Here is a 21,533-nt window from a genome sequence, read left to right as displayed (position 1 = left end):
CGTACGAAAGCATGACGATTTACTGGCTACCTATGACAAATAGTTAAGTCTATAATGTACGATAAGAGTCGCTTGGACTAGGTCTGTCGTGTTTCACATTATATACATGTACTATGGTTGGATACTATAACGAAATTTCGTAATTAAATTTGTTAAGAGCCAAAGCATATAGCTTGGGTTTTAGATTTTGAGTATAATTGCAATAATACTTTGGACAGTCTTTCTTTATTATGGTTCTGGTGGCCCCTGCTGGGAAGGCTGCTTCAAAATAGGGGCTATTGCGAGATACCCCGAGCCATCGTGTATTAGAGTTGGACAATATAGACGATTTTAGACCTTTATCTATATTTATATAGTACGGGTAAACACAACTAACCTAGGTTAATAAGATAATTGTGAAATTTTTAATTTGGGGGTTTGATCCCTCTACGTTATGTACTAAATTCAACTTAGAGAAATTTGGTCTTGTTTCGATTAGTTTCAAAGTGGCAAATCTTCCCAACAAATTCTTGAGGATATTGTTTTAAATATTATTTTTATAAACCCACCAACTTTTCTTTAACCGTTTATAACGTACGGTGGCTTGTTTGCTACGCTTTTATGGCTTCGTCTCACAGACACCCTAGACTCACTACATAGACTATTCACGAAGCAGTTAACGCATAGGGTGCTATTGAAAAGGCCGCGTATACTCTGGACTTTCTATCAGGAATACGCTAGAAAATATGATTATAATACAGGTAATTAGCTAACTTAAATAGCCAGCGCGTAGACCTTCCCTTAACTCCACATTTCCGCACGGTAATCCTCTTAGCTGCGTAACTCCTACTAGTTCCCTTGAGATCATGGGATTCCGGGCGATTGGGCATCGTCAACTCCGGAATCAAATCCGGGTATTTTGTTTTTCCTTGCTTTATCCAAGTTCTTTTTGATATAGCGGTCGCTAATAGCCATGCGCGGCTTAGCTATAGACCTCTCTCTGTCAAAGTCGTGGCTCATTAACTTGTCGCGAAGTTCCTTGCTGGGGAAGCCGTTATAAGAAACTAGGGGGCCTTTGAACCAAACTCCCCTCTCGTTCTCGATTTTATCATCGTCTTTCCTGGCGAAGCGCCACCCGTGGGTGCTCCCTCCGTGTTTGTGATACACAACCTTCGGGTGAGTTTCGTCTTCCCATCGGACATGCTCTGCTTTTCGCGTGTCGAAACCTCCATGACTCCCCGCCGCCACGTATTCTGCTTTTCCATCTTTCACAAAGACGATAACATGCTCCCACTCGTTGCGGTGGCCAGCGGCGTCAGCAACATAAGGGATTGCGACGTCCTTCTCGAAGTAGTAGTCGTAAATAAAAGCGCACTAGAGATAATATGATTAGCGGTCATCGTGGTGGTAATTAAATATCCCTGGAAGTCTATTACCCATCCATTATTGCAACGCTTACGCGAGTAGACGTTATTGTTATTGAGACGCGCGGAATCGCGGCAATGTTCTGTAAAAGCGAGTTAGTCTGAGAGTATCGTACGCATATATACGAACTTATCTACATACCTGAGGGTCCCGAATAGTCATGACTCTGCCCGGGGTTAACCTGTCCATCGGGACTGATAGCTGCCGTGTTATAACAACTGTCCGTATCAAAATCCGCAACAGGTTGCCATTTCTTGTCCTCTTCTGTCGCCCTTTCAGGGAGAGGCTTAACAATATCCCGAGGAGCTATTTGGCGTATCCCCGGAATAGGCGATGCCACTACATGATGAGCATATAGGGCTAAGAATAATATCGCTGCTGACTTCATGGTTTGTAGTTTTGCCATTTATCGCTCGATGTAATGATCAATTAATCTGGGGAGGCTATCATGCTACGTCAACGTAACTAAGGGGGGCATATGTCGTTTTATATAATAGGTACTGACTCACTAAAATATTAGGGTTAAATTATAGCATGTTATCTAAAGTTCGTTTCCGAATTTCATTCATTATAGCTCAACGGATATTATATTTAAAGCTCTGACAGTCTTTGTAGGAATCTTATTTTAAAAATCTGCTGTCATTGCTAACAAGGTTATACGCATTAAACAGCCAGAAAGGGCTGAGCAAAATTATTTATTAAGGTTAGCATTGCGAGCTAAGTACAACAGAGTTGGAAAACAGAAGTCATTGCTACATTAAATCCACACGACGATCAGCTTCGAAAGTCCCTATCCTACCCATGTAGGCAATACTTCGCAAAATTGCAAGCTTAACACACAAAGTAAAACCACGCAAGGTAATGTCAGAAAAGAAATTATCGCTAAGGTACCTAACAGGGTATAAGATTAAGACTCCGCGGTCTTTTATACCGCTACGACAATATCAACCCATTAGATTTACTTTAGTAATGAAGCCCGAACGCAGTTGATGCCTCGGGCCTAACTCCAGCTTTCACTCTGACCCGTGAGGGTAAGCATTCCATTAACCCGTAATTGCTGTATCGGGAATACGAAGTGTGGTGAATTTCCAAGTCTTTCCATTATCTGCACTCGACATTTCTCCGCCGGTTGCTTTGTACTGCCAGGCGCCACTATGTTTAAAGCTCGGATCTGCCTTGTTAAGTGTGATAGAAATATCCTCCCAGGCTACAGATATATTATTAGGCCCTCACTCTGTCTTCAGGAAAAGTTATCGGAACTTTAGGGGCTTACCGTGTGCTGGGGCAGGAGAACATGTGCCTGCTGCACATTCGATCGAGACGTAGAATATTACTCCATGCTGTCCCTTGCCTATCGAAAGAATATCAGCTCTACAATTCCAGAAGCAATAACTTTAGCCATCGTGACGTACTTGTCGAAATGCTAGACAACAGCTTATCATTTACATAGAGGTTCTGGTCCCATAGATTCGTATCAGGGTTCAATTTATCTATCAGGCACGTTAGCTGTCATTCATACAGGAGTTAAGATCCGAATTATACATACAATGCGTCTTAATTCGAGACCCGGGTGCAGCGCTCACTGGTGTACCGTTCTTGGCATCACGGGAGCCTTTGCATGATAACGTTAATATATGATATCTCAGGTGCTTAAGTTCGTGAACTTGATATTTTACATACCTACGAGGGTATACGCGAAGTTACACCATTTACTGCCGAGGTTAGGACAGTACGGACTACAGCAAGATCTTAGTTATATATCCTCGAGGTATCACTAGGCTGTTTGTTGAATCATGCCATACCTCTTAAGCGCGTTTTCGGTGACTCCCTGGAGGAAGTCTTTCTTATCCATCATGATGGCACTCCATAAGGCAACGTCGCCTGCCATTGGGTTAGGAACATCTCCCAGAACTAGTGTAGCGCTGGCCTCCTGAATCCAGGCATCGCCCTTAGCATTGAGGGTAATAATATCGAGATTCGCACGGCCTTGGCCAACGAGCGCTAGAAAGACGCCAATGGCCGCAGAGATACCCTTCATGGCAATAAAATTGTTTCGAATGATTATTTTAAATAATTTAAACTAGGTACGCTGAAGATGAAATTTAAATATATAAATAATAATCTTTCGTAGAAACTCGAAAGTTATAGGCGGTCTGAATTAGTGCCGGCTAAAGGGGTATGTTCCCTTTCTGTTCTAGCTGCCAAGGATGGAACATTACATTAGCCAAATTCGTATTCTGTTATCTCCCCATTATAGAAAGCTTGGGATTATTCTTTATAGATTAGACTCATTTCAGAACCGCAATATCTAAACCTGGTAAAGGTATATGGTGTGGTTGGCTCTGAGAATAGCGACTATAGAGAGTCTAATATGATGTACCTATGGAATAAGGGGTAATATGTTGCTACGCAAGAGATCTGATTTAACACGATCAAACCACTGGTATACATACACGTATTTTCTTTGCCTAAGTGTCTTGGAAGCCCTGGGGTATTATTGATAGGACTTTGATTTTGCTTCGAACCCAAAATATTTTCTATGTGTTTTAGAGGAGAGTTATTCAGTTGACTGATCATATCTTAAATGGTACCTAATTTAGTGACTCTTATACGATTATTACATAAATTTGCAGTTTATTTTCTTCTAGTTAACATATTACCAATACTAAAGAAAAAAAACTACATTTTCAACTTGGAACTTATAACTTGTAATGTGACCAGTAGCTAAACTCAGTGTTATAGACGATGTTATATCACGCGTATGACCAATGCTAATTACTGTCCATCGTGGGTAATATTAATAGTATTTGCAAATGCCATAGCTGCTTTAAGGCTTAGATATACAAAGTTATTCTTTTCGGTGACAATATACTAATCAACTGGCTTACACCTCATCCAAGTCAATTCATAATGTCAATTGTTTCCACGCTGCTCGCACTTCTGAATACCTACTCATATCGCTGTTTTACATTGGTAATTATGAAACTTACCTGCTAGAGGCCACGGCTACATATAGGCAACCCTCTTTGTCTACGTGTATCAGGATGGATCTTTCCAACCCTCATTGCCTTGGGACACGGCCCCTTATACTTGCCAATCTTTGATATTTAACGCTACATATTCTTCTATATTATGTTTCATTTGCTTTTCTTTCAACAGGCTTCACCAATAAATTTCATTATTATTAAAAACTACCTATCGCTACTATTACTACCTGTTTACTATCCCGCATAACTATTGCTAGCCTCTGATAATGGATCGATGCGATAACCAGCCCAAATCTCCCACTGCCTCTCAGCTAGCGGCAGGAGGTTCTCCAGACACTCCTGTACCGACATCTCCTACGCTGTCTACACTATCATCAATCTACCCTCCGAGGTTTACTGCGGCAGCTCCTAGGTCTCCTCCTGTACGTGGTCCGAGGAATTATCCGGAAACTAACGATTCTCATGTCCGCTTTCATCTTGGTATCGTTCCTCGCACTTGGTTGGCTCCACGTGATCCCGACTGCGAACTACCCTCAATATTTTCTAGCCTTGAAGTGTATAAAGGAGAAGACTCGGATAACAATGGCCTGGACGCTGCCCAGAGTGCTATAGGCCATGCAATCGAGGCATATAAGAAGAGTATCCTGGATGAACTGGAAGAAAATGGCACCGTGTTCGGACTTAGGGTTCAACTGCCACCCGACGGCGGAGATTATGGGGTAGTGAGAGAGACGGTTGAATACGAGGCTTTTGAACATTTTGACCGACTACAAGCAGCACTAGCGGCGCACGAATTCCGTGAACATGGCGTGCCTAGAGAGCGCCGTGAGGATTTCTTTGGACCACTTCCCCCTAGGGACATGCACGATACTAGACTCTATACAAATCGTGTTTACATTGCAACTAGGTACTCATTAGAGTCAAACGACCCGCGGGATATTATCAACTCGATGTGGCGATAACTAATCGGTGGCCTAGCTTGTATAGGGGATCCGATGAGCTAATGGCCTTGTCGGGTCATCAACTAAGTCTCATCCTACTTGTCCGACTTACTTCTCTGTCGGATATTCCTATCGCCACTATTTCTTACTTCGGGTATTACGAGAATGTGCCACTGCTCGTTATATAGGACATATGTAGGATCTAGATAGGTTTCAGGTTTTTTATTTTATTTTATTTTTATTTTTTTCTTTCTTTCGTACGTCGAAGAGACATAAATCAATAATTATCTAATATAAATCTCCTAAGTCTACCTGCCTAACTTAGGTACTTAGTCATTTACACTATTGAGATGAGACAATATTCAACATTGAACGAGTATCTCCACATAAATACAATACGAATAGTCACGTATGTATGTATCCGTCGTACCTGAATACCTTAAACCACAGATTAGCCCGAAGTGGCCACGCAAGCACAGGCCAATCTTGGCCATGATTCCCTGCACTCCAGACTCACGGGTGGATACTAAAGTTTACATGCCCTTTTCGTCTAAGTAAGCGAGCCAATGGATGCGGGGAACTAACAGGGTCAGGTGCCGCGGGCGGTGATCGACAGAGAGCCTTTTATTTTTAGGTTAGTGGACTGGTGGAGGAAGAAACGACAAGAAACCGCTGAAGATCTGTGCTACCTTTTAACTTAACTGATTATTTTGACTGGGCATTCTTAACGGTCTGACGGTGCTTGACAGCAAAACCACCTCATCCTGATGTTCCCCCCTCCTGAGGTCGTCTGTTGCCTCACGCGGCAAAATGTAACCTTTGGGATTTAATAACTTTCATTGATGACGCATATTATTATTTTATTATGGCTTTGCTTCCTAAGGTTTCGCGGTAATCGGCAAAGTGGCTGGTCAGCTTGTTAGGTCTTACATTATTTCGGCATATGTAAACGACCTTGCCTGTTTCCTTGATTTCCTCAGCGAATCTTCACCGTGGATCCCCCCGGTCGAACTGCGTCTTAGACCTGCAGCTAACCTTCGATAGCGCATTAGCTATAGGTAGCTATGGTAATACCTAGGTAGGTAATATATGGAATACATGGTACTTATTAATTAGTAGCCAGTTGACTAGAAAAAAAAAAAAACCTTACTACCTCTACTAACTCTCCCTACTTACTTCTTCAATACTACATATCGCCTACTACCGGCATACACGAGGTGCATTGTACATATTATCGCTGGCCTTCGGGACTGCGCGATGAACTCGATAAGTTTGGTGAAACCCTAAAAGAGTAAACAGAGGAACGATAGCGAGATTTGATCGTGACGGGACCCACTTCAGCAGGAAATTCGAAGTCTGCATATTCTGCATAACTAACTACAACATAACATCCATATTTGCAGATTTGCAGATTTGCAGATTTGGTCACACGACACGGGCAACACTACGATCCTCGGCTGACACAACAACAGCGAACCAGGACACGTTCACCAACTTGCATCCCTTTTTTCCATGCAAGTTTTATGTGTGCAGGTCAGGTCGTCTGATGGCATAAACCTAATGAATTAACATTAAGATTACGGGTTGGCCGCTTAGTCCCCGAACCTTAGGTACTATCTTCAAAGCCTCCGATCAGCTGTAATCAGACGAGGCTTTTTTTTTCCCTCTCTTCTTCTTCCATTCTTCCTTCAGGATGCAGGTCTCAGAAGAAAACCCGTCAGCACCGGCGAACTCCCCGTCAGTCGACGCCTATATCCTAACTGGGCCTAGTCTTGGCCCCGATCCTGGCCCTGACGGTCAGCCCTCGGGTTCTATCAATAATTCCAATAATGAATGCAAGTGTAAGTCAATTTGACTTTTCTATTTTCCTTTCTATATACTTTTACTCTCTCCTAATCCTGTTCATCTGTTCATCTGTTCATCATGATATTACGGAAGATTTGCCTTCCTTCGGACGACCGTCGGTAATTCTCGAGATGGTAATGATCGGACGTACCCTTCTATGTATTCACTTTCCTAGTCTTACCCTCGTGCGTGTCAAGTAACTTAGTCAAGTCACTTAAGAACGTAACTTAAGACATATTAAGCACCATCTACATATTATTTATCAATTTGCCATCGCACAATCCCGAGTTCACATGGTATTTTTGGCCAAGCTCTTAAGAAGCCAGTGCACACGGCGCCACGCGGTCTAAGGGGTTACTTAATGGGTATGGTTGACTGATGCGGTTCTTAGCGAATGTGCCAATCTTTCATGGCACCACCAGTCACCCTGATTCCCACCCTGATTCCCCGCACCCCACACAAGCGGAAACTCAGATTGACCAGGCTATATCATCAACCGGGGCTGGCCCAGTTAGAAGACTCTCTGCCTCCTCATCCAAGATGTTGTTCTCAGATTTGTATAAGTCAACCAAATCTCCTCTTTCGAGGTTACGGCATCACTCACATCCAGCCCCTGTGGCTCTGGATTATGATCCCGATCTCGTGAGTCGAGATAAAGCTAAGCAGAAAGAAGCTATTAAGCGCGTCCTCGCGGCTAAGATACGAAATGATTGGCACTTCGAATGGCCGCCTGCAGCTATCAATCCAGACCCGGGACATGCTGAAACAGAAACGGCACCTGGGAGGTATGATGACGATATTGTCGTAGAAGATATCGATTCAGGAGACGACATTGCTTCAGTGTATAGCACCGTGTCAGAGGATCTTACTCATTTTCGCCCCAGGTCTGAGTGGCTATCGGACATGCCCGATGACGACGACGACGATATTCCCGTATCACCATCGGCATATCGGTTTGATACTCCAGATGCGGTTGGCACCTCGGTGAAGGTAGCAGCCCTCGCTAAGAGCGCTAAACGGAGGAGGGCAGTGCGTTCTGAAATGGAATGGAATGATGGGCTTGCTTGCTTCAATGCTCGACGAGACGCCTGGACGGGTGCCAAAGCAGCTCGAATCCGTCCAAAGGCGACTTCCCCAGCGGTTACCTCTCCTGCCGCAAAGCGCCTTTCTTGGTGGCATATCTCGACTTCACCATCGCCCTCATCGCCTACGGAATCGATTGGTGCCAGTACAACGCTTAGTCCCAGTGCGACGCGTACATCTGGCGACACTACTGCGGTGTCTTCATCGGATGCGGAATTTAGAGAGACGAGGACCAGAGATGACTCGTCTACTTATCCAGTAGAGACCCTGGTTCCCATACCCCAACCTCTTTTGCCTTCTGCCACTCCTATGCGTGCCTCCATTACCGTGGCCGCGTATCCTACTATTTACGATAAGATCGTAGTTCAATCTGCAACGCCCTCGTGTCCTGTTAACCTAGGAGACGTGGTACGTTCCTGCGTGGCCGGTTGGAAACGAGATGGCGAGTGGCCCCCTCGAGGTACCGATCCTCCACCCGTCGTAGCAGTTCGTAGGAAGAAGGACAGCGGCGTGGGAGGCAGGAACAACGCACCGAAAAACAACGCGTCCAAGAGGATGAGCTTTAGTTTTCTAGGACGAAGACAGAGTGTAGGTGGGGACCAGAATAACCTAGCAGAAAGTACATCGCATCCAGAGAAAGAAGATGTTAGCCATACAACTGGTAAGGCTTTTAGGAAAGGATTACAGCGCGTGTTAGGTCTTGGGCACGAGAGAACATCGAGCAATGCTAGCAATCAAGCGAGTATTGCTATGTGACGGACGTGGATTAATGGGAATGAATAAATATTGAAGAAGTCGGTATTGCAGAAGGTTAAGGAAGGGACAAAGGAGTATTGGACAATCGCGATATATCCGCTGGGATTGTTAGGAGGAAGCGCGTTCTCGGCATCATGGCAATATACCCAGCATCGCTTTCGGCGTTTACTTATTTTACTTCAACACTCCGCCCTTTTGGCGTACACATAACACTGTTGATATGCTGATATGTTCTCGAATGAAAGTAGCAGGCATTCGCCGGTTTTTTTCTTACCACTACATACGTGAATCACGGTGTATATTGTTCTATGGAAATTGGCACTGTAGCTTGGATAGAGGCCATGAGAAGGTTACCATCTTGTCTTTGAACTGGGGAACGAAACACCATGTAATTAATGAGTGACGATGAACACAGGTAATAGAGAATTATAATTGTAGGTTAGGTAAATTATCAGTTACCTAACCTTAACTTGAAATTGAGTATCAAAGACGGTCTATTTAGCTTCGTACTCGGATGCGTAGGATAGATAAACTATAATGATCCTCTTACTGGATTGCTAAGTTATATAAGTTGGAATAGGCTTTCTTATAGCGACACTCAACTTACGAGGCGCCGATGTTCTGTAAGCATAAGTCAACCTTCGTTACCAAGACTCGAGCCTAACATAGGTTAGGTACACAGCACATCAACCACCGAAACTGTAACTGTAACTGTAATTGTAACCGTAACTGTAACCGTAACCAGAGGACTTAAACTTTCATCTCTCATTACTGGCGTAACCATGTGATGCCATCCGTGTAGGCTTTTCTAATCCTACACGCCACACCAAGACGAAAAAATAACTAAATAAAAATAAAAGATGTTCATCCCCCAAAAACGCCGGTTGATAGTTCCTTTTCCCAGCTCTTCCCCTTTCCATTCCCCGACCTAAATTATTTCTCAAAGACGATGACCCGCCTCATCGATATGACCCGGCCGAAAAGGGGCCACCCTATACCTAAGTAGTCCGCGCGCCCGCCTGTTAAAAAACTAGAAAAGCCGTCGAAGGAACCCTAGGGTAAATGTAGGTAGAAATAACACAAGTTGCCTGCGGCAAGAATTGAAAACTCCTAGCACAACTTTGCTCTGATCCAATATAATATGGCAAGAGCAGAATTAACCAAAGCTATCCTCGCAGCCCTACTGCAGGGCGGCCATAGAATCATCATTAACCCTTTCATCCTGCACGACACCGCTGCGTACCAACGAATCCCACACCTTATCGCCTTTCTTCTTTTTGAGCCCAGCAGCCGACGCATCGACCGGCAAGCCATCCAACATCTTAAGCCGACGACACCGATCTAGCACGACCATTTCGTACAGCCTTCGCCGCATCCGCGTGCCCATATCCGAGCGGCTAGCGAATTTCTCGTCTCTCGCTGCATCCGCGTCCGGCAGCGTGAACGGGTCGAAGCCTTTGGCTCCTTCCACAGGCACGAGGGTCTGGATCGGCCCGTAGAAGCCAAGTGTCGCGGGATTGTTTCGAAGGTCTAGACGCGCTAGATGCGGGAACCCAGCTAGCACGTCGGCGACTTGCGCGGGGTCTACGAGCCTGTTCCCCGCAACGAAGAGTTTCTTTAGCCGTGGGATGAAGCGCAGGGGCATGAGGTCTTCGATCGCGTTCATGTTGAGGTTGAGCACCCGTAAGTTCGGCATTAACTGTCCGAGGTCCGGCGGCAGGCGTTGGAGACCGCAGTTTGCTAGCTCGAGGTACTGCAGATTGAGGAAGTCTACGGATGGGTTGAACGACGTGAGAAAGTTGCCGGATAGAAAGAGCTTCCGGATTTCGTAGGCAGCGTTTAGAGATGATGCGTCCAAAGGCACGTCGCCTTGTTGCTCACGGAGAGAAAGGCTATCAAGACGACGGCATCGGGAGAAGCCCGTAATGGTGGTCAGTTGGTTTCGATCTGCGTGTAGGAGACGTAGCGAAGAGAATGGTGCCAGATCGAGGGCCGTAAGTTCGTTATTAGAGAGGGTTACGTATTTGAGATTGGGAACTGAGACATCCGTACTCGGGCCAAAAGATGATAGATTGTTGTGCTGTAAGTTGATAGAAGCGAGACTCGTGAGCTGTTCAATGCCCTGAATCGAGCTGATCTGGTTGTTCTCCAAGTCGAGCTCGGTTAAGCGCTGCAGCCTTGTACCATCCAAGTTTACCTCGCTGAGAAGATTGCCTCTAGCTCGGAGGATTTGCAAGCTATCATGCATCTTAATACCATCTAGATCAGTGATCAGGTTGTTGTCGGCGCGAAGGTTTCGCAAATGGACAAGATCCCTAAAAGCATGTAGACTACTGATCTGATTGTTCGACACATCCACATACTGCAAATTCATTAAGTGGCCCCATGCCGTCAACTCGGAAAGGTGATTATGGGTGATACGCAAGTTGCGAACGCTTGTAGGCATGCCGTCTAGGTGCTCGATAGCGTTATTCGATGCGTTAAGGGTGACAACGTTGGTGCAAAATTCGTCCAACATGTGAAGTGTTTTCAATTGCTTGTTATTGATATCCAACTCATGCATAGATTCCCAATCAGGCTCGAATGGTTCGACCTCGGTGATCTTCTCGACCAAATTTTGGATGGCTTTGGACATGATCTTCTTGGAGCCATCTCCAGTAGCAAGATAGCGATCCCCTACAACATAGCTGACTTCTAATCCGCAGGACTGATCCGCCTGATGCATAGTAAAATCGGACAGAGGACTCAGTGAGAAAGTGCCGACATACTGCCCGATGATTGGCGTCGCAGAAACCTGTGAAGTCTTTGCAGGAGCTGGCGTCACTACGACGCTCAAACTAGTGTTCCCCTGATGGTTGCTTTCTGGATAAGCAATACTATCGTCTTCGCGAATACTGATCTGACGCTCTTCGGATTCTGTTTGCTCTCCATTCGCATCTTCGTCCCGTTCATCAATTCGGGACACGGGTCGTGGGACAAATTCCTGTCCTTTAACCGACAAATTCCTTGCAGAACGACTTCGTGACCTCGACCCAGTAGTCGAACTACTGACGGGTTTAGGTGCCTTGGAACGACCTCCGCGCTTAAGTGAATTAACTGCCAAGTATTCAGGTAGATCGTCTAAGAGACCCAATTCTTGACCCGCGTTGTCATCATCAGAAAGATGAGCGACATCTTGTATGATGGAGGCAATTGGTGATGAAAACGAAATTGTGAGATTTCTTCGTCGCGACGAACTTGACCTTTGCATCCGATCTTCGTGTATTGTTATCTCGTGTTCAATCTCCTTATCGTCTTCGACTGCTGTCTCTGCTAACGGTTGTTTCATTCCCGTAAATACCTCGTTTGTATGGCTCAGAATACTTTCGTCATTAAAGGAGTCTGGCATTACGATAGACGATTTAGCAGGGGAAGGCATTATAGAAGACTCTTCTTGTAGGGATAGGTCATTGCCTTCTGGATTCTGGTTTGCAGTTGATTCGAGATGCTCTGTCTCCTTAATCGTATCGACTGAAAGATCCGGGATGCTAGCGAAAGGATCCTCGCTGTCTTCGGACGGAAGAATGTTTCTACCATCCATACTAGGACGTGGCTGTTTGACCTTATACCATACGTTCCTTTCCTTATCAAATACCATATTGCCCACCTGGTTACCGATGAGGGGTGTGACGACATCTGGCGCAATGAGTCTCTTTGAGTCCGATGCGTGGGAGGAGCTGGTATGGATGGAGCGCCCAGTGGAAGCACCAGAAGATCGTGTCCCATTCGTAGGGAACTCGATGGTGTTCTCACTAGGTTCAGGGAAATCCGGATTACGCGAAATCCTGATGTTGGGTAGGTCGCTAATTCCATCTTGATCATCAGGAGAACTATCCCATCCATTTTCAGAGAGAAAGCTTTGTCTAATAGACTCGCTGAGGCTGTTAGCTTCATTGATAGCTTCTCTAATTCGACCCATCGAATGCATTGAGTTCGTTATGATTTCTCCCAAATCACTAGCTTCCTCGTATTGCTTCAGCCGATCCGCAAGCGTCGGATCCTCTTGATGGGTTGGTACCCTGATTAGAGGGGGTCCCTCCCGGCTTGGGGGTCGCAAAAATGGCTCCTGCGTGGATTCCTGCACTGAACTCTCATCGCCAGCCGTAACAGTTACGTTGTGTTGTTCAGTAATTTCAGCCTCAGATTCCTCCACGCTACTAAGGTCGTTCTTCGGGCGAGCCTTATTTCGGATCATTGCCATGATCTCCTCTGCAGCATCGAAAAAATCTTGGGTTTTCATAGACGTCCTTGCGGATCCATCAACAGCAAAATCTTGGATCGACGTGTCTGGTGCATCATTTTGGTGATCTGGGTTGAAGGTAAGGCTGGCAAGTGGTTGCCGCTCATGCGATGTTGACGGCCGTTGGCCAGGAGTTGGTGACCTCGGTCGGAACATCTGGTACATTGATAAACGGGGTGGACTATCAGGTTGTTGTAATTCGCCTTGGCCAGAATGTTGTCTTTTCCCTTCCATAATCGATTGCATGGTTCTGTGTGAAGATTGTACAGATCCTACTCCCGTGTGTTGGTCTTCTAACCCATACGCAATGTCTGATCGGTGAAGTGTTCTCCTCCTTTTCGGAGTGGGATCTTTAGATGGTGAAGTCCGTGGCCTCTTTCCATCCGAACTATTCCTCTGCGGCGTTGCATGAATACCACCAAAGGGCCCAGGTGGATATGAAGAGCTCTGTGGCTTCAAATGGCTGGCAATCCTAGACATAGTGATGCTGCGTCGGGGAGAGAAGGAACTGCTAAGTGGTTTATGGCGCCGGCGCTGTATGGCAAGGGATCTTCCACCGAAAGATAAGTCCTGGGGAAATTGAAACTTCAAAAATTGACTTGGCGGGAATGAATCATCTGCAGGTGCCATATTCTCTTTATTTGTCAACTGTGAGTAATCAATCGAATTCTGGGTGATGTCTTCGGTGAATTCGTAACCATCCAGCTCCCCAGCTCCAAAAGTGCTAACGTCCAGATTTTCGGGATAGTCAAAGCTAACCTGTGGAGCCCTTCTCGGGCCAGACTCGGTCCTGAACCCCTTATTTCCGCTACTTTTTGAGGGCGATTCTTGTATCGATAGAGCATCAGTCTCGTTCGCCATTGTGCGTGATATAGGCTCTATCATTTGGTCCTCAAACTGGCTTATGCGTCGAAGAAGAGTCTGGTTGGTGAAGGTATCATATGGACCAAATAGCTTCAGGGGACTGCCGCTCTGGCCTGAAGACGGTTGAGATCGTTTCTCGGGACTTGGGTACGGCACAGGAGGTAAGATAGGACTAAGAGCAAACTTCAGTTCATCTTTTCGTTCATCCGACGCAACGCGATCTATTCTAACAGTTGGAAACTGCTTCGGTGTGCTGGCCTGGAGTGACGATTCTGGAAGCATATCAGAAGTATCAAGATTTAATGGCGGGCTGAGAGGGCGTTGACGAAAAGATCCGTCTTTCGAGCGCCCACCTCGCTGAACATTCAGAAAGCCTCCATTTTTAATAAAATCATCAGTTGTGTCAATCTTCTGAGTGTCGTCAGCAGCAGGGACCGGTCCTTGTTCTGAGTGGTCATCAAGCTCAAAGTCTAATAACATTTGGTTTCTCCTGAGTTTGTCGAGACGCTTACGAAGCTGTTCTGCCGGAAGTTCCACGGGAGCGAAGTTCACCTGTCCATCTCCAGAGTCGTGGCGTGATAATAGAATCGGGCTTAGATCCTCATTTCTAATAACACTTTGCCCGCTAACCTTACGTGATGCATCAAAGTCGTCGTTAAGACTGTAAGAGATGTTAGATTGCTCTCTATGTTCGCTTTTCCCCCCCTGGCCGCCATGGTGCTCGTCATCTGTTACATCATCTCCGCTCGGTTCGCCAATCATCTCTTCCGTCATTCTAAATTTTATCTGCTTGCGGTGTGGTCGAGGTTGCCGAACCAGAGATTCGTTAGCGAATTGTTCGAAGCTTTGCTCATCACAAGTCTGATGTCTCGAATAGGGTGGAGGACTCGAGGGTAGGGTTGATTCATTAGCGGTATCTTCTTCGTTTCCAGCGGATTCGTCCCCTGTGGATTCCTGGGCCACAGGTGGTCGAAAGATGTTTTCCAATCCTGTCCCGGCGGAACTAAAAAGATCCTTCGACTCTCCATAATTTAACTCTCCATAAACTAGTCGTCTTCTCCATTCGGGCATATTATCCCTAGATTTAGACGGGGAAGAACTCTGTGACTTGTTGTGCTGAACAGTATTATGAACGACAGATGCAGCACTAGAAGCGGATGTCGACCGACGAAGATAGCGTCCCCCTCGGGAGGTCCCGACTGTTTGCGGAGGCTTTGGAGGGGTATGTTGCGCTCCCCGGGTATTAATATCGTTTATGCTTCGTTCACTTAGTATGTTAAAAGCGCTACTATCGTGCGTCGATTGTTGCGACTTCCTTCCTCCAGCATTGAATCTCGGTATGCGACTAGCGGGTTCGTGTAAACTTCTGCGACTCGTATTGGCCCTAGAGCTCGAAAAACTAGGTAATTGTGCCTGCGAAGTATCGGACCTAGGTTGAGATACCCAGTCCTCGGAAAGTGAGTCGAGCCAGGCCTGGGCCATGGCGGGCAAATATGGTCAGGGTATTGACGCGACGAGTAGTGATCAGCAACACTGGCGTTTGTCCATGAAGTAATTTATATCAAGTTCCGGTAATGTTTTGAAGCTTTTTAATAATAGTCGTTTGGTGGACTATAGCCCAAATAGTCGCGTATCTACCTAACGTATGATTTGTGGCTGTATAAGTGGTGCATGTGTTGTGTTGACAATGATGCGTGTAAAAGTACCTAGTGTAATCCGTAGGCGCGTCTGAAAATACGATTGCAATAAGAAATATGTCGAGAGGAATTGAGTTTAATTATCGCCACATTTACCAGGGTAATTTCATCAGAAGAACAACTCCCAGGCCGTTATCGCATCTAAATTAGGTTCGTAAGGCGCGAAGGTTAGGTTCTGAGGTATGTAGATAGCAACATACGTAATAAATGGCGGGCGTGTTGTGCAGGCGGTGTACCGGTATACATACCGTTCATACCGTCACTCTTCTCATTCCTTACCCGATTTTACCGTTTGTTGGTCAAAGCACCCGACGGCAACTGGCCTTGGATTTACCGGTTTCTGTAGCAACGGTATCCCATTTATTCAGCCCCATCTAATTATCTAATCGTCTAACCATCTAACCGTCTCTAGCCACATCCACTAATTTCAATTAACGCGCTCAGTCGCGTCTTTCGCAATCCCTTAGGTCCTTACTAGGAAAGTACCTTAGGTTAGGTACCTCTTAATAAAGTTACCTAAAGCACATAGGTAGCAACCACCAAGGGAGAGGTTGTAACATTCTTATGTACATTTGACTAATACAATTTGAATTATCAAACTTTTTTAACCCATGTCTAAAATCAAGCCCCGCCTACTTTCTACCTATGACTTTCTATTCTTAAACCCTTATCCGAGTTTGAGTTGAAATTGCTCTACTAATTCTGCTTGGAATTCAGAATATGATGTCAGATTAACAATTCATTGTACTAGGTATTGAGACGATGGATAAGGGTAATATCGGTGTCAAGTCGTGGAGGCGAGCTCGCCTCGGAGACGAACCAATTTACTGCGCCGCACCGACTCCGTCGAACCCGGACGACATTATCTGCCTAGGCTCAGACGAAGAACTTGATGATGCCGAAAAGATTGCAAGGAGACTGAGATATGAGGCACAGGCACTGCGATATTTACAGGGTAAGCCGGTGCGAGTCCTATCCGCATCTCTACACGGACCCTTCGGCAAAGCCTCAGGCTGGAAGAATCCTTGGCTCCCGAAACAACCTACCACCAAGAAATCCGTTCTCAAATCATCATCCCGATATCCGACCAAACCCATCCCACCGTTTAAAAAATACATCCACAAAGTTTCCGAACGATCAGGGCAGCAATATAGCAGTACGCCTGACACCGACAGCTCTGTGCGTTGCCATTTACCCAGTCCTGATAGTAACCGAGGGCTACAATTATCCAGCAATACGTTAGAGACAGAGAAGGATAGTCGAATACAGGCTTGGGCAAAGGAGGTATCAAAGGGCGCCATCTTAGAGAGAGATGCTTTCTGGGCACCCGAGGAAGTCCTCCGTGAAGAAAATGATGAACCTAAAAAGAAGCGACCTGCCGGGAAAGAATGGTTAAAGAAAACATCAAAGCGAAAAAGACTGGGCAGTCCACAAAATATAGACATTAGGTCTACTCCTACGCCGCTACTGCCGACGCAACCACCAGTCCGAAGTACATCAGTGCCTATAAATACACGCTATCTTGAAAACCCGGGTTACCCAAAGCTCAAGGTCAACCAGAGCTTTGAATTCGCTACTCCGTCGTCTACCATTAGCCCGAGCCATCGGGAAGTTAAGTACGAAAGAGAGATCAAGGTTCCCATGCAGGGTAAGATAATGCCGTCACAAGACGAATTATCCAATGGCATTCAACTAGATGCCAAGGACACGATAGTGTGGCCTGCGAGCACAACAGTTAACCCTACAAGCAATCAGTCTCTTATAGAGGACAAGGAATGTAAACCAGTTTTGGGTCCCAAAAGAAGTAACCATTCAAATGAGTCCCCTGAACATCTAATCAATCAAAAGACTCAGGTGGGCCAAGAAGTAGAAGAGGATCCAACTTTCGAGAGTTATATTGACCAAAGCTTTCACTACCGAACGCGGCTCCCGATGCAGGCCTCTCCCGTAACTGGACCAAATGTCTCAGTTATGAGCATTCATTCTAAGCTGACTCAGACATTCCAGTCTGAGTCTCCGGGCGACGAATATGCAGTGGCCGTCGCCATTCCCGAGAATCAGTGCCCTCTGGAGCAAATTACAATGTTAGAACAGTATGCCGACATGGAATCAGTAGCTATAGCTCAAGCATCCGTGCATCTACTGGAATCAATGTGTAGCCGAGGAAACGATGACGATACTCAAAACTATAGGCGCCAGCCAGCACCGTCAGCACTAAATGAAGACCGGATAATCAACGGTGATGGCGAGGAACCATACAAGTGCAACGAGACCATTGGTTGTACAACCGTAATAGAACCTAGGCCTTCTAGTAATCAAAAAATGTCTAATGAGAACCTTTATCCAGCACAAGTCGATACAGCTGGCACTTCAATTTTGGCGGAGACTACCAACACTCTTCGCATAGAAAATAGGGCTACAGAGAACGACATTCCAGACGTGGTAACCAACAACTCGCATATATCGCATATAGTACTTAATGTTGAGGCAACAAGAAATACCAACACCCTAAAAGGCCCTACGGCGTCCGAAACACATCCAACCAAATTCGGACTATTAGTAGATGAGGGGTCTACCTTAATCGGTGATCCAATGGATTTTAATCGGGCCTCGCCAATTGAGGCCAATGGTTTGCTTACACTTAACCACGTATCTAACAACGCAGATATAAAGGCCGAAGCACACGATCCAATAAGACATTTAGTAAGAATAATACGAGAGATAGAATCGGATACCGAATCCGATCCAGTCATAGTACCATTGTCACAATTAGAACGGGGCATTGGCGAAGATAAACTGAAGATCGTGGTTGCCAACGATGAAGAGGCTCCTGAGAAGGACACCTCGACCAAGGCCACTCTGTTAGATCCTTCGGAATCTTTTACACGAGGAGGTCTATGGGTCTCTAATTCTTCTCCTCCAGGGGCGGATATAACAATCAAGGACGTTAAGTTGGAGCCTGTTGAAGATGATCCCTCACATTGTCCTTATCCGTCTCAGACCATGTTGCCAGGTTCTCAGACAAACGGTTATGAAGTACCCAGGATTGGGCCATTACAACAGAGCCCCTGGGCTAAGGAGATCTTGGAATTCGCAAAACCAGATAAACGAGACTGGTATTCTACCACGGTTGGAGAGACGACACCCACAAACGCATTACTTGCTATAACAACATCTAAGGAACGTCGGAGCCCCTCGCTTACAACAGATATAAATACGATGCCCCGTTCTGAATGCCCACCTATTTCGCCTACGCCGGCAATTTCTGATAAAGATTCGCTATTTCCACCCCCTCAGTCTCCCGTGGTAGCTCATGAATTAGTCAGTCAGTTCTCAGAGCATAGAGCTGGTCCTCCTACTACACCTCCTCGAATGTCTTTACTTCACATGCGTACCCCTGACCTCGAAAGATCGATCAAGCCATTCTCCTTATTCAATACTCCATCGCCGAAGCGCCAACGGCGAAACTCTAAGCAATATTCATCTACCAACCGTACCGTTGGGATTCTACTGAACGCCACACATTCAAATTCACGGAGTAGCCAGAAGGCGAAGCGGCGAGTGTCATTCGCTCTGTTGCCAGACGAAGATGATGTCGACACTCCACCAGTATTCAACACCACAAGAGTCACATCACCCCCACCACAGATGGTCGTCAATACTGAAGACGATGATATCGATAACCAATTCCAGGGACATTTTGAGGCCATGAAGTTACGCGCCAATAATAGGAATGTCCGACTCCGACTACAGCCACGGCTACTCCCGAGCCCCTCCCAGCAAAAGCCTACAAGCCCACATATTGGCGCGATGGCCGAAGCCTTTCGGGAGGCAGACGCATACTCAGCCTATGCACGTGAGAGTTTAGTAAAAAACAGGGAGGAGGATATAGCTGATGTAGAGCAATCACCATGGCGAAAAGAGAGTCAGGGTATAGATCACGTTGCAGACGTTATGGAGAACCTAGATGAATTTATCAATGCTTGGGACGTGAACGCCGAACTTCAGAAGGCGAGACAGGAGTCGGGCAGAGAAAGCCTGGACGGGGAAGGCTTCTGGTGAGGACAGATATGGCTGCATGATATGGATGTATAATGATAACATGGGGTTAAGTGCAAGGAATCGTGTTGACACCCTTAGTTGCACGTTGCTTTCTAGCATGGCCAGGAGTTTGGTCAGTCACGATCTGACAGATAGCATGGTTTTGGAGTACCTGAGGGCTGCATCTTATCGCGAGGCTTTGCTTACCTTAAAAGGGTAATTGAATGTCCATTTATAGCATAAGACTAAGTCTATGTCTAGTGTCCTCGAAGATTTTATTTAGCTATAAGCATTGCCAATATAAGAGACACTAATACTTATTACATTGTAAGCAGCTTGGTCACGTTTGAGCGCTATTCGATAAGATGATTTAAGATATAGCTACAGTAGTGCTTATTGTTGACATTTCGCCTTACTCTGGTAAGGACTTAGCCCCCTGTCTTTAAATGTAGATCCAAAATGCAGTTAGCTCAGGGTTATCAGCCCTATACATAGTATGTGTTTATGAAATGGTCAATTTCCAAGTCAGTGGCAATCCAGATCATGAGAGCTGTATATTGAAGCTTTTTTATCTGTCATAGTAAGATATAGTTGTATGACTTATACTCACTAGAAAGATACTTTTGAACTGTAATGTTTTCATGGAGAGCCATATAACGCAACTAGACTTCCACAATATAACGTATTACTATTAATATATTACAGATAAAATAAGCTAGGTTCAAGTTACTCTTTTGTTGTTTCACTATCATCAATCCTCGTCATAGTCATCAAAGCCGAGTACTATAGATATATATAGTAAACTTCATATAAATTGATTCTATGTGAAATGAACATACATATGTAAAATTTATACTTTCCAGGCTGGTCTCTCTCGTATGTCATATACTACAAGTCTTAACATCCTAATCAGCTCATGCGTTCGATATTATAAACCAGTCTTTACGAAGTATTAGACTGTTACGAACTTATATCGTAGAACTGAATGACTAATAACGAGGAAGATGAAAGGCTATTAAAACATTGAGTATGTAACATGAATTCATATAGTTATATTATGTATCTGGTCATTAGCTAAACCTATATATATATATCAAATATGAAAGATACTGGGAGAACATCTCCAGTATCAATAATTTTATGTAGAAGAGGGTTAACGTAAGAAATTTCCAATATATAAGAGTCTTAAAGGTAAGGGAAAAGAGCATGGTAGTCAGGGAGGGTATCACCCAGGTCCCTCAATTTTCACCGATCCACCGATGGTATATGCACGGAGACGGAGTTCAAGGTGAATCCCCTTGCATTAGATTCGGGGACTTGAGATCGAAAGTAAGTAGAAGTAAGAGGGGAGGACAGGAGCGGCGATAGGGGATAGGTAATAGTTGGGTAGACAGTCCAGCATTGGATGGAGTTTTGCTTTTTAAGAAAGTAGGTAGGTATGCAGTTGTTAATAAACTCGATATATGTTATATGGCTATTTGTAAATCCTCCGAAACAATCATAGACAACAATAGGTACTCATTGTAAAACAGGACTCACAGCTCTTGTCTCATAAACTTATGCGAAACTGTTCTCATGATCCGAATTCAATTCAAAAAAAGCAATTGTCAAGTTTTACCTCCTGCATGGAAGTCGT

The 21,533-nt window shown here is 45.3% G+C and overlaps 5 protein-coding genes across 5 annotated transcripts; 3 read left to right on the top strand and 2 right to left on the bottom strand.

Annotated features, from left to right (window-relative positions):
• Window positions 1–843: 843 nt before the first annotated feature.
• On the bottom strand, window positions 844–3,442 carry GL218_00632 (uncharacterized protein; the record flags this gene model as incomplete). Its single annotated transcript, XM_033577062.1, has 8 exons — window positions 844–1,353; window positions 1,416–1,486; window positions 1,546–1,710; window positions 2,678–2,755; window positions 2,817–2,894; window positions 2,951–3,016; window positions 3,085–3,140; window positions 3,207–3,442. The coding sequence occupies 8 exons, from the start codon at window positions 3,440–3,442 to the stop codon at window positions 844–846; spliced, it is 1,260 nt and encodes a 419-aa protein (XP_033441927.1).
• Window positions 3,443–4,657: 1,215 nt separating this feature from the next.
• Window positions 4,658–5,353, top strand: GL218_00631 (uncharacterized protein; the record flags this gene model as incomplete). Its single annotated transcript, XM_033577061.1, has 1 exon — window positions 4,658–5,353. The coding sequence occupies one exon, from the start codon at window positions 4,658–4,660 to the stop codon at window positions 5,351–5,353; it is 696 nt and encodes a 231-aa protein (XP_033441928.1).
• A 1,672-nt stretch (window positions 5,354–7,025) lies between these two features.
• On the top strand, window positions 7,026–9,016 carry GL218_00630 (uncharacterized protein; the record flags this gene model as incomplete). Its single annotated transcript, XM_033577060.1, has 2 exons — window positions 7,026–7,173; window positions 7,569–9,016. 2 exons carry the CDS (start codon window positions 7,026–7,028, stop codon window positions 9,014–9,016), a joined length of 1,596 nt encoding a protein of 531 aa, XP_033441929.1.
• Window positions 9,017–10,196: 1,180 nt separating this feature from the next.
• GL218_00629 (Septation initiation network scaffold protein cdc11) lies at window positions 10,197–15,641 on the bottom strand (the record flags this gene model as incomplete). Its single annotated transcript, XM_033577059.1, has 1 exon — window positions 10,197–15,641. The coding sequence occupies one exon, from the start codon at window positions 15,639–15,641 to the stop codon at window positions 10,197–10,199; it is 5,445 nt and encodes a 1,814-aa protein (XP_033441850.1).
• A 977-nt stretch (window positions 15,642–16,618) lies between these two features.
• GL218_00628 (uncharacterized protein) lies at window positions 16,619–19,918 on the top strand (the record flags this gene model as incomplete). Its single annotated transcript, XM_033577058.1, has 2 exons — window positions 16,619–17,504; window positions 18,630–19,918. 2 exons carry the CDS (start codon window positions 16,619–16,621, stop codon window positions 19,916–19,918), a joined length of 2,175 nt encoding a protein of 724 aa, XP_033441849.1.
• Window positions 19,919–21,533: the final 1,615 nt, after the last annotated feature.

The sequence above is a fragment of the Daldinia childiae genome, assembly GCF_008694065.1.
Source record: "Daldinia childiae strain JS-1345 chromosome Unknown Scaffold1, whole genome shotgun sequence".
NCBI classification, from domain to species: Eukaryota; Fungi; Ascomycota; class Sordariomycetes; order Xylariales; family Hypoxylaceae; genus Daldinia; species Daldinia childiae.
Note: the sequence above shows the minus strand (reverse complement) of the source record. Positions and strands in the feature narration are given on the sequence as shown.